The 16,367-nt window shown below is 36.9% G+C and overlaps 1 protein-coding gene across 1 annotated transcript; it reads left to right on the forward strand.

Moving 5' to 3' along the window:
• Window positions 1-6,642: 6,642 nt before the first annotated feature.
• On the forward strand, window positions 6,643-10,328 carry LOC107722944 (actin, cytoplasmic 1). The gene is made up of 6 exons (XM_016531442.1): window positions 6,643-6,743; window positions 7,714-7,838; window positions 8,329-8,568; window positions 8,885-9,323; window positions 9,423-9,604; window positions 9,690-10,328. Exons 2-6 carry the CDS (start codon window positions 7,716-7,718, stop codon window positions 9,831-9,833), a joined length of 1,128 nt encoding a protein of 375 aa, XP_016386928.1. The 5' UTR covers window positions 6,643-6,743; window positions 7,714-7,715; the 3' UTR covers window positions 9,834-10,328.
• Window positions 10,329-16,367: the final 6,039 nt, after the last annotated feature.

The following is a 16,367-nucleotide window of genomic DNA, read 5'->3' on the forward strand; positions in this document are numbered from 1 at the left end:
CTCTTTTGGAAGGCCAAACAAAGTAGTTTCGCTTTCACAAGGAAACACACAGCGCCTTCACGACATGGCAGCGGCAATGTGTGGGCGTGTTAGAACGAGCCGTTTTAGTTGTGGCTGACTCTTAACTTTTATAAAGAATATCTCTTTGGATTTGAGACTTTAGTCTTTGCAACTTTACAGATCTTCTTTATGCACCAAGAGCTTGTAACACTCCAAAGAGAAAGGAAAAATTGAAATCGCATCATATGACCCCTTTAAGAAACAGTCATAAAAGTGTACTCATTAAGTAAACTTAGTGACTTTTTATTCAATTAATATCTGCAAGTATGCTTAAAAAATTTATAAATATACTTTTAAGAATAGAAGCACACAGGTGCAAATTCATTACAATTAATCACACTTCTTTTTCACAAGGGTTCACTAAAAATAACTTATTGTGAGTTTACGGAACCCTCAGTTCTGTAAGTGAAAAAACAGGTTTTGCCAGCTTTTCTTGACAAGTGTTTGTTCAGTCAGTGCAACATGAGTGAAATGCACAAAAGACAGAGCAGAATGTCCACACCATAGCTAAGATGAGCAACATTTAAAAGACAGCAACTGATTACGAGTCTGCATAGAAGGTGTGACCTTTTAAAATTATTATTATTTAAGTTTAAAACTGTAAAACTATGTATTGGGGTGAATGGGATACTGAAGAGACCTTCTGCAACAGCTATCAACCTGCTTCCCACTGAGGGCTTGAGCTTGGTCAGTATCTGGATGAGAAACTTTCTGGGAAAGCTAAGGTTGCAGCAGGAGGAGGGCCAGAAGGGGGCGCTCATCAGGTGCTCTGTGTAATGCCCTACTAAAGTGAAGATAAAGGCACCGTTGTTCAAATGTGACGTTAAACCAAAATTCTAACTCTTTGTAGTCAGTACATCCTATAGGTCATTCTCAGAAAAATAATCCCAGCATATGAACTATGGGGCGCCATTGGTAAAATAAAATGTGTAAGAAAAACTGGTAAAATTCTGTCAAATTTAACTAACAAAACAAATAAATTTTTCAAGATTTACCTAAATAAAATGTATGCATTTTTATTACTATATCAAAATAAAAGACCAAAGCTAAATCTAAATGTTTTATCTAAATCGAAATCTTCTATTTAAATCTAAATGTTAAACCTAAATGTTAAATATACAAATAATTCTGAATGTTACATTTAAATGTTAAATGTAAATGTAAATGTTAAATCCAAATCCTAAATATAAATGTAAATGTAAATCCTATATGTAAATCCTGCGTATATATATAAAGATTTTATTTTTTTGAGACTTGTTTTGACTGGAATACCAGATAACCAAAAAAAGTTAAAGATGACAAAATTTATAATTATTAGGTAAAGGTAAGTTCACAATTCGTTCAGTATTTGTTCACACAAACTACTGAGAAATACAAATCCCCTGGATCCTCACCAGTATTATATATATATATAAATAATAAGTTTATATACACTTTGCAGTATCTGCAAAATGTTAGTTATTTTACCAAAATAAGAGGGATCATACAAAATGCATGTCATTTTTTTTTTAGTTCTGACCTGAATAGGAATTGAATTTATAATTGAATTTATAAAAATGACCCTGTTCAAAAGTTTACATATGATTCTTAATACTGTGTGTGGTTACCTGGATGATCCACAGCTGTTCTTGTTTTGTTTTGTGATAGTTGTTCATGAGTCCCTTGTTTGTCCTGAACAGTTAAACTGCCCGCTGTTCTTCAGAAAAATCCTTCAGGTCCCACAAATTCTTTGGTTTTCCAGCATCTTTTACGTATTTGTACCCTTTCCAACAGTGACTGTATGATTTTGAGATCCATCTTTTCACACTGAGGACAACTGAGGGACTTACATGCAAGTGCAAACGCTCACTGATGCTCCAGAAAGAAACACAATGCATTAAGAGCCTGGAGGTGAAAACTTTTTGAATTTGAAGATCCGGGTAAATTTAACTTATTTTGTCTTTTGGGAAACATGTAAGTATCTTCTGTAGCTTCTGAAGGGCAGCACTATCTCTGGATTTAATGAGGTTCATCTGTCAAACCCAACTAATGAAACCATTAAGTGAAAATAACATCCTAATGCTGCAAACTAGATTTAGTTTTTTTCTGCCCAATTAACTCAAAAATAAGTAGCAGAAGATATCATCTGAAATGTTGATGTACAATGTGGCATATTTCTCACTTTGAGGTTAAGACTCTTTTGTTGGCCTATGTTTTTGTAAACATCAGCTTACACGACATATGTTGAATCTACTTTGTTCAAGTACCTCAAAGAATGAAAGTCAAAAGCATGGCAACATCTGAACTGCTCCTTCCTGATGTTGTCTGTTGGGGATTTGTGCCCATGATAAACCAGATATTCCAAAAAGTCAAGGCATCTTGAACACTTGAAACCAAACCCATTCTGTCATGAAAGTATTACATATCCTTGCATAAAATCTTGCATGATCTATGAGTGTTACTCAGACTCAACAGCTCTCTCTGCTGATGATATTGTGTTTGTTGAAATTCAACTCTTTGCGGTTTTGCCCCTGTAATATATGATGATCAGTTATTTAATTAAATATTGCATAATTTTATTGATTTGTAAAGTTTGGGTTGATGAGATTTTAGTTGAAGTCTGCATTTATTTGATCAAAAATACAGTAAAAACAGTAATATTGTGAAATATAATTACAATTTAAAATAACTTTTCCATTACTACATTCTTCAGTGTCGCATGATGCTTCAGAAATCATTCTAATATGCTGAATTGGTGCTCAAGAAACATCTCTTATTATTATTGAAAACATTTGTGCTCCTTATATTTTCGTGGAAACAGTGATACATTTTTTCAGGATTCTTTGATGAATAGAAACCTCAAAAGAACAGTGTTGAAAGAAACATTTAAATAATTATATAATTCTAAATATAATAAAAACATTTTATATTAAATATTAAGATAAAAATAATAATCAGTTACTTTTAATTAATTATATAAATAAAATGCTGTTCTGCTAAAGAATCTGTATACATGACATACCTAGAAATTAAACCTACTTCCATTGCATCTTATTGTTTTTTTTTAAATAATTTAATTTTTAATTTTCATTAAAGTCATAAATATTTTCAAGTGCTAAAATGGAGAATCACTTGACATGATTGCATTCATGTTTGCAGCCACGTGAAAAGTGAAACTGAATCTTTTTTTAAATGTTCCTGAGTTTATTGCATGTTCTGACACATATACATTCCTGAAATGACAGCCACTTGAGCGACCACCTTCTTTTCCTATTTAGTATGTACAATCAGAGAACTTATTTGGAGTATAAATTGTGTTGCATTTTATGAGAGTTCCCTGCCTTGTTGTTACAGTAGTAGCCTAATTAGGCAACATAATGTTGGCTTCTACCACATATCTCAACTAAATGCAAAGCACTGAGCTTTGAACATGCTCTTAGATGGATTAAGCAGGACTGACCCATTGCCATACACGGAAAACACATGGGAAAGGTCTGTACCTGCGGAAAACAAACATTGGGGTTACATCATGGCATATGTCGTGTACCTTACTCACAAGACCAATCATGCTTAGTTCCTTTCTGTCAACCTTAGTCATTTTTGGTTATATTTCCATATTAGGAGTCTACCTGTTCCCATCGCTTAGACAGAGCAGCATCCACCAGTAGATCTCATCAGATCTTTGCATGAGTGTGTGTTACCTGTCAATGTTTCCATATAGGGTAGCTACTTTAGGTCTGATGGGTGGAGACAGTCAGTAGGCCACTTATAGTGTTTTTTGGATGTAATCTTATTGTGTATTTATAGTCTCCTATGTTATATACAGTAAAGAGACAATATTGCTTTAAAAAGAATTAGAATCCTACTTAATAAATACAATGACAGGAGAAAGAAAAGCAGAGAGTCCCAATCACTCTTTCTAATTTCCGCTTTAAAGAGTCATGTGACTTCGCCTTGGCCTTCCAAAGTACTATACCATGTGACTCATCCAGAGATTGCCTTATAAGGAGATTGGCTGAATATCTCTTAAAGGGGCCCCGAACATAGTGTCTCTGTAAACAAAACACAACACAAAGGAAATTTAATTTCCTTTATATTGGGCATGTTTGAACTCTGTATATGGCTTTATGGAAGAAAATGTTTCATTTCTGGTTGCTGTCTGTGTATGTTGGTACCCGCCATCACAATAAACATGCCCATATGTCAAAACAGCTGCTTAAACTAATAAATGACTGAACAATCACCCTTTACAAGCTTACCACACAGTTCATGCACTAGACTTATTTTCCGAGAGTAAATGAAGCTTGGCTTATTTTATATTTCCTTTCTGATGCAGGCTCCTGCAACTTCCTCTCAGAACTGTCACAATGTGCTGTGGGTGTAAGACTTTAAGTTGTCTATCTCTCTTCCTCTTTCTCTTTCTGTTTGAAACATCCTTATAAGGGATGTTTCAGTATTCTGCTGATGAGAGAAACAATATGGATTTCAAAACTGATAAAACACCATCATAAACACGTACATATGCTAACTGGTGGAGTCCTAGATCCCCACACCCACACATCAAGCTGATACTCACACACCCCAAAGACAATGAATGCTGTTTCTATTCCATACATGTGAAGCACTTTGTGAAAAATGATGTGGCAATAGGTTGTAATGATGACTCGTTCACCTTTGTGACTAAGCTTATCTATTCTTTATGGCTCATTGAGCTATGGGTATAATATTAAGATTACACAGTTGAATTCCCTGTGGGAACCGGTACATAGTCAAAATTCAATATTAATACCGTTGCACGCCTAGGCACATGTTTGTTTGGGGTGGGCGGGTGTATTGGGTGTCACTGCTGTTAGAAGATCATTCCAGGCATCTCTTGATGACAAGCCACTTTCATCACTAGATAAATCACACACTAGTGAGTACAGTGAGACTGTACTGTGGTGACACACTGATTCTTCAATATAACTAGCTCCTGAATAGTTCATTTACATAAAAGACACAGTTTGGTTGTCTTTTCAGTTCCACACTGATAAGACAAGAAATGCAGAGCACCCCAGTCAAGACGTGTTGCCACGTGTCTCAAATTGTCCATGTTGAAGGCAGCACAACAGGGATTATCACTTAGCCTAATTATGGAATAACATTAATAAAGGATTAACTGTAACATCATAATAAATGTATATTATGGGAAAGTATAGAACAGTATAACAAACTTTCAGATTTTTTTACTGGCATTTTAATTTCTTTCTTGATGACATTTGAGGCAGTTTGGGGCCAATACCAAGTTATCACAGTTTTACTGAAACTGTCGAATGTTACCCAGGGAAATTTGGGCTTCAAAATTCTCAAACATTTAAGAAACATCTAAGACACATACTATTTAATATATAAATATTATATTTTAAAAAATTTAAGTAACAAAGCATGTAATATGTGAGCGCTCCAAAGATTCGTCTAATGCAGCAGCGTGAAACGTAATCGGTTATGACGTATTACGCAAAAAGCCGGTTTGACAGGAAGTGTCCGGTTCAAGCGAGCAGGAGCAGCATGCCATTGTTTTGTATCCTCTGCTTTCTTTACAGACAACCCTATAGCCGAAACTATTTCCAGATTATTTGATTTTATCTTACATACTTCTGAGCAACGATGAATTGAGGAGACACCAGTCCAAACAAGAAATCGCCATCATTTCATTCATTTCTGAATGACTCCTGAAGCATCCACTGCCTGCAGTTTTACATTCACAGCATTACAAACGGCAAACTGATACTAAGCATTGTGCACAAAAGTGACCAGTGATTATGTGAAACAGTGCAACGGTGACAGATTAATATGTTTTGATGTTAATTTAGTTACAATGGTCTTAACAATGCTCATGAGACATATCTGTACTTTAAATGGGAGCCACGCCCACGTAGTTCATCTAATCCAAACTGACATGATAAAATAAGTTACTTGCATAGGCGAACAACAAATGGCTTCTTATGAACTAATCCTGAATGAATCGCTTTGAATTATATATATATATATATATATATATAATTAGAAAGTAAACAGCTCGGTCTATATGATCCAATAGTGTCTCCTCTGTTTTGCAATAATGATGTCTCCCATATAAACTGCTACACTATAGTCATGTATAGTGCAATGGCATTAAAAACAAACAATCTATAATAATTAAAATTTTTTATTAAAACAAGGGCAGTATGTCGTAGGCTTCCAGTGTTCTATGCCCTGACATTTCTGCAACCTGATTAAAGGCTTAATTAAATGTATTTGAACTATTCAGTCGCTATGTAAAATGTATTAAAAAGATAGTAGCGTCTACTACAAGGTAGTGTCACTGCGTCCCATTCATGTCAAATTATGAAAATAATCTTCACTCTGTAATATATATGGCTATATGGTAATAAAATTACCTATGCTTACTTTTTGTTTCAAATAATGTCGCCTGTTTGATTAGTCCTGCCATACATTATTTCAACTCAGAACTTGAATTTCAAGCAACTAGCTTGAAACTCGCCAAGTGGACGACGGCTGGCCAATCAGATCGCTCGATGCCGAAAGTTTACCTTATATGGAAGGAGCCGGCCGCTGCGCCGTGTATAAAACTGTGACCCACCTCACACAGAGTATTGTGAGTTTTCAGTGCACGCTGAGAAGATCTTCACACCCATTGTTCACAATAACCTACTAATACACAGGTGAGAATGGCTTTATATCAATATTAAATGGTATTTTGTATTATTTTAATATTACGAATGGCGTTGGTTGGAGGCTGGTTTATTATTGCTGAAGTTAACTTACGCAGATTGCATATTGATATATGGCTCGAGTTTTAATTCTGAATAAAATGAATAAACCGTGTAGTTTACTGTGGATTTTACAGCTCAACTTTCAAGACCACTAGTAATATGTGCTTTTTCTAAATCTCTCAGTAGTTTCAACCGGTAGCATTTTAGATTTCTTAGCTGGACGGATTTAACTTAAAGCTTCTTTCTGAAACAAGAGGGGCTTAATCCTAGCTTCTGGGTGTAAAGTGATTTTAATTGATTCATAATGCAATTTAAATTTGGATTTATTTGAGTAACGTTAGTGTCCTTAGCGGTTGTGTTCGCACTTCGCAGTGGGAATGGTGGGTGTGGCTACTATAACGCATTAACCGGCAGCTCTTTCATCAGAGCCGTTTGATCCGTTCAAGAGGTCTAACGTGAAATGTTTAAGAACTTGTTTAAAGTTTCTTTTTGTTAACTGTTTAACTATAACGGAATTTCACAGGCTTGTCATTCACAATCATTAAATAGGACTGCAGCAGCTGTATGTGCTAAAATGTCTGCATGTCATATCCTTCTGACAAAGGTTAATTTTGCAAGCGTCAGGATCATAATGGTGGTCGTCTGGTAAAACGCTTATCTCGGCCTTTGAAATTGGGAGTGGTCGTGTCCGTTGGTCTGATTCCACGCGCTGAATCGGCGGCATTGAGCTGCTCGAATTTATTGCCATATAAGGCAATAGTGAGACTGCCTGACCACTTCCTTTGTCTCAAATCGCTTGGTTTCATCCGTGTGCGCCTCTGCGCCGCCTTCTGGCCAGTCGTCAAATGCTTAAGCCATCGCCACCTAAAAGAGAGATACTGCCGATTGCGTTATTTTAACCATTTCGCCTCTTTTACAGCCATGGATGAGGAAATCGCTGCCCTGGTCGTTGATAACGGCTCCGGTATGTGCAAAGCCGGTTTTGCTGGTGATGATGCCCCTCGTGCTGTTTTCCCCTCCATTGTTGGCAGACCCAGGCATCAGGTATATAGAAACTTTAATTGTCGTCCGGGCACTAATGGTTTATTTTATTATTATTTTATTAATTTTTTTTGTTATCTTTGAATGTCAATACAATACACGTTTTCAAAGTAATGTACAGGAAGAAGTGTCTGTTGGGAAATATCAATTGTAAAAGTACAATTTTAGCTTTACAGCAGCCCTACAGAAGACAATAGTGTCATTTTAAGACCAGTTTAGTTAAATGTTTTAATTCAGTTCCGTAAGTGTCACTTTTACAGATTAAATTATAACTGTTTTTTTACATGAGATGATAGAGTCCTTAATTGGCTCTATTCAGTTCAATTTTAAGTTCTCATCCAATGCTGTCAGTGCAGTGGTAATTGACATTTTCTGAATTGTAATGGATTCCACCTGCATCCCTTTGAAACAAACGTTAAGTTACTTGATTCCTTTTTGTGTCCTCATTGGTCCGTGGAATGATGCCTAATATCTAAACTCTTCTTTCCTCCAGGGAGTGATGGTTGGCATGGGACAGAAGGACTCCTACGTGGGAGATGAGGCTCAGAGCAAGAGAGGTATCCTGACCCTTAAGTATCCCATTGAGCACGGTATTGTGACCAACTGGGATGATATGGAGAAAATCTGGCACCACACTTTCTACAATGAGCTGCGTGTTGCCCCTGAGGAGCACCCTGTCTTGCTGACAGAGGCTCCCCTCAATCCCAAAGCCAACAGGGAGAAGATGACACAGGTTTGTCTTTGTCAAGTATTAATATGAATCCTACTGCTCTTGTCGCTTTCCTCTGTTCACTTTCTATCCATTTCCTCTCAGGCTTTCTGTCCTCTGCCATGATCTCCTGATAGGAGGTTCAAAAGGTTCATCCCTCTTTGAAATGTTATTTCCTGCATGGTAGCTTCTCTAACACTGTCTTGTGTGTGTGAGAAGTCTTAGCATGGTGTTCAAAGGAGGCTTTGCTCCCATAACCATGCAATGCCGTTTGGTTTAGATATGGATTGTTAACTTCAAGAGTAAAGTAAAATATGACTAAATTTGCTTGTTTCTACAGATCATGTTTGAGACCTTCAACACCCCTGCCATGTATGTGGCCATCCAGGCTGTGCTCTCCCTGTACGCTTCTGGTCGTACTACTGGTATCGTGATGGACTCCGGTGATGGTGTGACCCACACTGTCCCCATCTATGAGGGTTATGCTCTTCCCCACGCTATCCTGCGTCTGGATCTGGCTGGTCGTGATCTGACAGACTACCTGATGAAGATCCTGACCGAGCGTGGCTACAGCTTCACCACCACGGCCGAGAGAGAAATTGTCCGTGACATCAAGGAGAAGCTGTGCTACGTGGCCCTGGACTTCGAGCAGGAGATGGGGACCGCCGCCTCCTCTTCCTCCCTAGAGAAGAGCTACGAGCTCCCTGACGGGCAGGTCATCACCATTGGCAATGAGCGTTTCCGTTGCCCTGAGGCTCTCTTCCAGCCTTCCTTCCTGGGTGAGTTTCATGCTGCGCATTAAAATGCGAGGATTTTGTGTGTTCTTTCTCTGTATCACTGAATTTACTATGGTTATTAACATTGTTTACTTCATGCAGGTATGGAATCTTGCGGTATCCATGAGACCACCTTCAACTCAATCATGAAGTGTGATGTGGACATCCGTAAGGACCTGTATGCCAACACAGTGCTGTCTGGAGGTACCACCATGTACCCTGGCATTGCTGACCGTATGCAGAAGGAGATCACTTCCCTTGCTCCTTCCACCATGAAGATCAAGGTGATGCACCTTTGCTGTTTTTGTCTCTAGTTGCGTCTTTGCTTGCAATGATTATGGTGGGCTAACATTGTCTTTTCTCTTGTAGATCATTGCTCCCCCTGAGCGCAAATACTCAGTCTGGATTGGTGGCTCCATCCTGGCCTCCCTGTCCACCTTCCAGCAGATGTGGATCAGTAAGCAGGAGTACGATGAGTCTGGCCCTTCCATTGTCCACAGAAAGTGCTTCTAAACAGAACTGTTGCCACCATAAATGGCCATGCAGTAGGATTCAAACGACCAACCTAAACCTCTCGAACAAGATGACATCAGCATGGCTTCTGCTCTGTTTGGCACATTGACTCGGGATGCGGAAACTGGAAAGGGAGGTAGTTGTCTTATAGGGGGAGGAGCTTTCCCCGAGAGGACTTCAATGTACATTTCTTCTTTTAGTCATTCCAGAAGTGTCTACCACTTTGCCCTCACAGTGGGCATACATGACTTTTTGTTATAGTGTTTATGTAAATTATGTACTCAATACATTGTTTTTCTTGTTTTGTACTTCAGCCTTAAACTTGGCCCAGTTTGTTGTTGCAATGACGGGGAAAGCTTTACCTTTTAAAACATGGAGATCTTGCAGGACTCCCCTAGGGTATGTGAATGAGGGACGTCCCTTGCATATGTAAGCCAGGGTGTCTCTTTACACTGACAAGTAAACCCAAATAAAACGTGCACATGTAAAACCACACTCTGTCTTCAGTTGTCTAAGCTGTTGCTCCGGTTTTAAATTTGATTTAAACTTCTGCAGCATGCTATAATCTTGGCCTCAAGTGTCCAACTGGTGTCTATAGGAGCAAATTGGCATTAAATTATTCATTCGCTCCTCACACATACATTAGCATATAGTTATGCAGTTAATGGCACATTACAAGTCCTTTTTTATAAGAAGGCTATCTGATAAACTTGAGGCATGATCTGGTTTACTAATAAGGTCAAGTCTTTTAAATGTAGGGTTTTTTTTTTTTTTTTGTCAAATGGCTTTGTTAATGTTGCTTGTACATAGTCTTAAATGTTTACAAATGCTTTGCACTTTAAGTAGTCTTAGCCTTGCTTCATTTTGAGTGAACTTAAATATGCCTTCAACTGGCTTGTTGCCTTTAGCTGGTTTAATATTTTGCCTTTCTGAAGCTACACCTTGTAAGAAGTCGTTAGAAATTAAAAATTACAGAGGTAAGTGTGCTCTATGCGTTTCATGATTAAATTGCTTTTTCATTTAGGTAAATGACAAATAGCATATTATAAAGACTTATACTTCCACTTAAGCTTGTACAGCAGTGTCCAAGAAACCTGAAGTGAGGGCAACTTTTTAATTCATTTTGGGCTCATATAGGGTGGACTAACTTCATTCAACACATTAATGTTAAACATTATGGTGTTACTCAATTCAATGACTCCAACCCAAGTTTCGTATGTCTTCTCTGCATAATACCTATAAATATATTCAAATTTCTTTATCATAAACCCCATCAATTAATTTACTTTGTCTTCATAATTATCGTTATAAGATGAATACACACATGCATGCATATACAGTTGTGGCCAAAAGTTTTGGCAGTGACAAATTTTGTTTAAATTTCAATGTAATGATCTTCGAGCCACTTCTTTATCACTCTTGTTGGGTACAACACCTGTACGATGCAACTAGTAAAAACGGTCCCAAGTGTGGTCTTTTTTTTAATGTATAACTTTCATAGAACATATATATACCAGGGATCCTCAAATCTGGCCCACGAGATTCACTTTCCTGCAGAGTTCACCTTCAGGAACTCAAGTTGCTTTAGGTACGTCTTTCAAAAGTTCAGATGGTGCTACATCTTGTCACCGCTATGTGTGCCTACAGTGGCAATCACGTTGTTTTCAATGGATAAATTATAATACATTTGTTGAGATGGCAAGAATTTGTTTTTGTATATTGCTGAAGTACATATTCAAACACTTTTCCTTAAAGCGTCATGGATAATCAAATGGAAACCGTAAGTTACAACTGAGGGCTGATCATTCATGCTAGTTAGCTGCTAAATTTTGTTGCATGCAAAGATTATTTTATTTTGCAAACAAAAAATGTTTGAAACTATTAGGATACATGTATTTTTAATTATTTGGACAGAAAGATATTCAGTCTTCATGTGGGACAGATTAGCAGAACCCCTTACAAAAGATCTTCATGATAACCATAGTATCTGCCTTAATATTACTGCCTTTTTTTACTGCTGTAATATGCTGTTAAATACTGCTAACAAGCGTATAAATCGTAGAATAAAGTGACTAGCGTTCAGAAAGCTTTCTGGCATTTTTGACATTTGTTTTGACAGTAACGTTAGTGGTTACCACAGTGGTATTGTCATAACGTTATTTAGAAGTTGAGCATGCAGGAATTCAGGTTAACATTTAGTAAACAATGGACTCCACTTGGTTAAAAAACCCTGCTCCGTCCAGTCAAATTATGGTTTGAATGACTCTTTCTTCTTGCTGCTCTCCAGGCTCTGTGCTGCTCAGACAGCATTTCCCAGACCTCTGTCACTATCTCAGACTTCTCAGATGAGATTTTATTGAATATCCTGCGATTCATTCCAAGCCATGACCTGATGCTCAATGTGAGTCATGTGTGCCTGAAACTTCGAACTCTCTGTCTGGACAAGAGCTTGAGAGCCCATGTACACCTGCATAAAGAATACACAGTAAGCCTGAAAAGCACACTTACTGTCTCTCATGAACTTTAAAGTATTACTGACAAACACACCGGTTTGATTAGGGCAGCTATATAAGGGGTTTATTTTTTAATTTGAGGTTACAGAACTGGCTTTTAAAGTCTGGCTTTTAATACTATGTAAATTTATTATTTATTTATTATTTACTATTATAAATGTAAAAATTATTGTCTTGGGTTGTTTTTCTCTTTCTGTATTGTTCAGCACTTTGGTCAGCCTTGTTTGCTGTTTTTAAATGTGCTTTATAAATTAATTAAACTTGAAACTTGAAGCATAAAATCCTTGCCTGCTCAAGCCAGTATATTTCTTCTTCAACTGCCAACATTCTCACTGGCTCAATACACACACACACACACACATGTTTACTTAGCTATCTAAATGTAGACATTACATAGACTTCTATTGTTATTACAGGTGCATCTCAATAAATTGCGCTAAAAGTTGCAAACACTTCAAAATGATAAAACTGCAATGGTAGAAGTTTCATAAAAGTTTCATTCATTTCATATGAAGACAAAATATGATACCTTAAGTCTTATTTGAACAATAATTGTTTGTCATGGGGACATAAATAATTTCAGCATGACATGAGTTAGTCTGTAGTTTTATTCCCGTCTGAATTTTTCTCCTGCTAAAAAAGTAAATAAATAAATTTTAATTAAATTAAAAGTATGTATTATGTGTTTGTATAAATTAGGGCATGCAGAACTATGCAGGATGGTGAAATTTCTAATATATAATTAATATTAATAATTGATTAATTGATTCATTTAATTAATTTATTCACTATATTTATTCACTGTTTGTATGTGTAAAACTGCAGGCTGGAGCAGCCCTACTTTAATGCGAATACTGCGTTTTTTGAAGCACTCAGTCAGTGTCACCAGCCCGCCGCTGTGGCGTCCTTCATGCAGAGCTGCACTGATGCCATCATGTGCCACATGTTCATCATGGGTGTTACCCTGGTGGCTTGTAAAACACTGCAGAAAACCCTGTTGGACAGGTTAGTTCGTTTGAAAGAATTCTTAATAATAAAGACTTTCTTAATGAGTGAATAATTTCAGCAAGTGGCCTGGTGTATGTCAAATATTGAATCATTTTTTTCTCTTCCTCCTGCAGTTTTTCAATAACTCGTCCAGCCCCTAGTGTGGTGATTAACGCGGATACGTTGTTTGCGCTTTGAATTGAACGAAAACAACGTATTCGCATGACACAGAATAGCATACGTTATATAAACGTATACGATATATAAAATCAGCAATATACGATATAGGTGAACACAGAATCAGATAAATGCTTGTAAAATAAAGGAGAGATTGCTAATATATTTTATGTGTAGTACATTACAAAGCTGAATAGCAGAAGGAGTTGTAAAAAAAGGGTGGTAGTGATGAGTTTGTAATGTATTTTGCTGGAATGAAGAACAACAATAGATTTGGCCTAAAAGTGTTTGCTGTACTTCAGATACATTGACTGTGTCATATATTTCTTTTCTAATGTGAACTGTCCTTAAAGGCAGGGTATGTGATTTTTCAAAAACACTTTAGAAAACTGATTCGGGCCGAATAGCAAAACAAACTTGTAGCCAATCAGCAATAAGGGGTGTGTCTACTCGTGATGTGGAGGAGAGAGCTTTCAGTGCATGGGACGGACATTAGCCGAGCCGAGCGACAGAAAGATAGAGATGGCGGATAAAAAACAAAAGAAGAAAACGTCTGCGGAACGATAAGGCAAGAAGTAGGACCCGTGTAAATATCGGATCAGCTTTCCAGCGCTGGAGAGAACTCAAGGAGCGGAGGCCTGCGATCGGACGCAGAGGTTGCTTTGTTTCTTCTCAATAGGTGAGTAACACCGTGTCTACAACAGCTAAAGTCTGCCTACACTGGACGCGATCAAACGACCTTTGAAAACCATTTGAAATTTGTGTCAGCACGTCATAAACAGAACCCGGCAGCAGTTTTCTGTCGGGGATTTGTTGCGCCGCGCCGCTTACGTCCGTAGACACGGTGTAACATTGGTTTTGCTTTGTTTCACAGAACTAATCGTTGCCTGGGTTGCGTACGTATATGTGGGGCGGAGCTATCAAAATAGGGGCAAGACCCTTTTGGGGTAGGGGCGTGTTTGTTTTGGCGATTTCAAATATCAACATTGGCTACCAGAAATCACTTACTCTGCCTTTAAGCTCATGTTTTCAATTGATTCACAATTGCAGCTTGACGATAATAATGGACCACCAGACATGAAATTCGAGAAAGATGTTAAAAATCAAGGGCTTGGAGTCCATCAAGCTCTCAATGACGGCTATAAGAACTCAGGCTTTGACAGAGGTCATCTGGCACCAGTCTACCAGGCAGAATCACAGAGCTGTGCTGATGCCACCTTCACTCTCACTAATGCTGCTCCACAAAACCTCTCTTTTAACCGAGGTCAGTGGAGGAAACTAGAAGAAAATATTGCAATATTTCTGAACAGTGAATGTAAATTATATACTGTTTACATTGTGACAGGGGTGGTACCAGGTGCAAGTCAAATAAAAAACAGAGTGAACGTGCCTAGTCATTTCTGGACTGCATACTGCTGCTTAGACAACAATAAGAAATGTCAGTTCTCAAAAGGGTTTATTGGAGAGAATAAGAACATTACTCCCAAAGAAAAAACTGTGAATGATTTAAAGACAGAGTTGGCAAAGCTTTATAATGTTGCATCATTTGAGTTGTTTGATCGCTCTACAGAACCTCCAGTGAAGAAACAAAGCGAATCAGAAAACAATGAATATAAGCTCTTTCAAAATAAAGCGCCAGTGAGCTTTTGTCTGAAAGATAAACTTTATCAAATGTGTTCTTTGTTGTTATTGTTGTTTCTGACTAAATGATTATAATTATTTGTTGAATCATAAAGAAAATCATTAAGAATTCCAAGAATTTTATGTGTAATTCTGTGATGTTCGACTGTAGTTAATAATTGAAACAATTATAATGTAAATGGAGTGCATCATATATTACACTAATATGAAATAAAGATTGATCATTTTTTAATAAAAAAAATGGCCCCTTTGCCACTTTATTGAACAGACATCCATTAGATTATAACTCATGTTTCGCACATTTCCACTATGACTAACTGTTAAACCGCAACTCTGACACAGATTTAATCTCGATTTACTTTACCAAACATTTGAGATCATTGTAAGATCATAAAGTTCATTATTACAAAAATTTCCATTGAAAGAAAATATGCCAGACACATGACACATTTAAAAACATTTACATTTTGTGTTTAGAAACTTGTCCCACTCAGTCAATATGAGTTTAATTCAAAATTAATATATATTTCACTGAAATAATTGTAAATACATTTTAAAAAATCACTGGAAACATTAATCACAAACTCAAAACCTGATGTTGTTTTTCCTGGTCAGGTGACTGAAAACAACACGCACACTTTAATTTAGTTTATTTATTTAGTTAGTTTAGTTTATTTTATTTTGCACATATATAAAACATATACAATAAAGACAAAAAAATTACAATCCATATACTGTGCAGGGAGAGGCAGAAAACCCAAAAGGGCTTATTTAAAGCCTCCACCCAAACAATACAGAAAACAGAAATGACTTAGGAAATTAAGGAAAAAGCTAAACTACAATAACAAATATGTAAATGTAAATGACTGCATCAAATTTATTACAACATATATCAAAAACCCCAAAATAATGTACTCCAAAAACAAATCTTATAGGGTAGGTACATGAAACACATCAAGAACAAAAAATAAGAAAGCACAATTACAAGGCAGCAAGAAAATGATCCTTTATACATCTTTTAAAACATATTAAAGATAGATTGCTAGATGGGATAAATCATTCCATAATTTAATACTAAATCTTACCAAGTATTGACCTCGACAAGTGAGAATTTTAGGAAGATGAAAATCAGAAAATTGATGAGTTAAGTGACAGTGAACCTGTTTACTTTAAAATACATCTTAAATTGCTCTGGAATGTTACCTTCACTTGAATA

Source organism: Sinocyclocheilus rhinocerous, unplaced genomic scaffold, assembly GCF_001515625.1.
Source record: "Sinocyclocheilus rhinocerous isolate Xijiao unplaced genomic scaffold, SAMN03320098_v1.1 scaffold3, whole genome shotgun sequence".
Lineage (NCBI taxonomy): Eukaryota > Metazoa > Chordata > Actinopteri > Cypriniformes > Cyprinidae > Sinocyclocheilus > Sinocyclocheilus rhinocerous.

Bases quoted from the DNA above. Each gene is read 5' to 3' on its own strand.
- LOC107722944 (XM_016531442.1), top strand. From the start codon at position 7,716: ATGGATGAGGAAATCGCTGCCCTGGTCGTTGATAACGGCTCCGGTATG. The intron at 8,569-8,884 runs GTTTGTCTTTGT...TTGTTTCTACAG, and splicing joins ACAGGGAGAAGATGACACAG to ATCATGTTTGAGACCTTCAA. The intron at 9,324-9,422 runs GTGAGTTTCATG...TACTTCATGCAG, and splicing joins CTTCCAGCCTTCCTTCCTGG to GTATGGAATCTTGCGGTATC.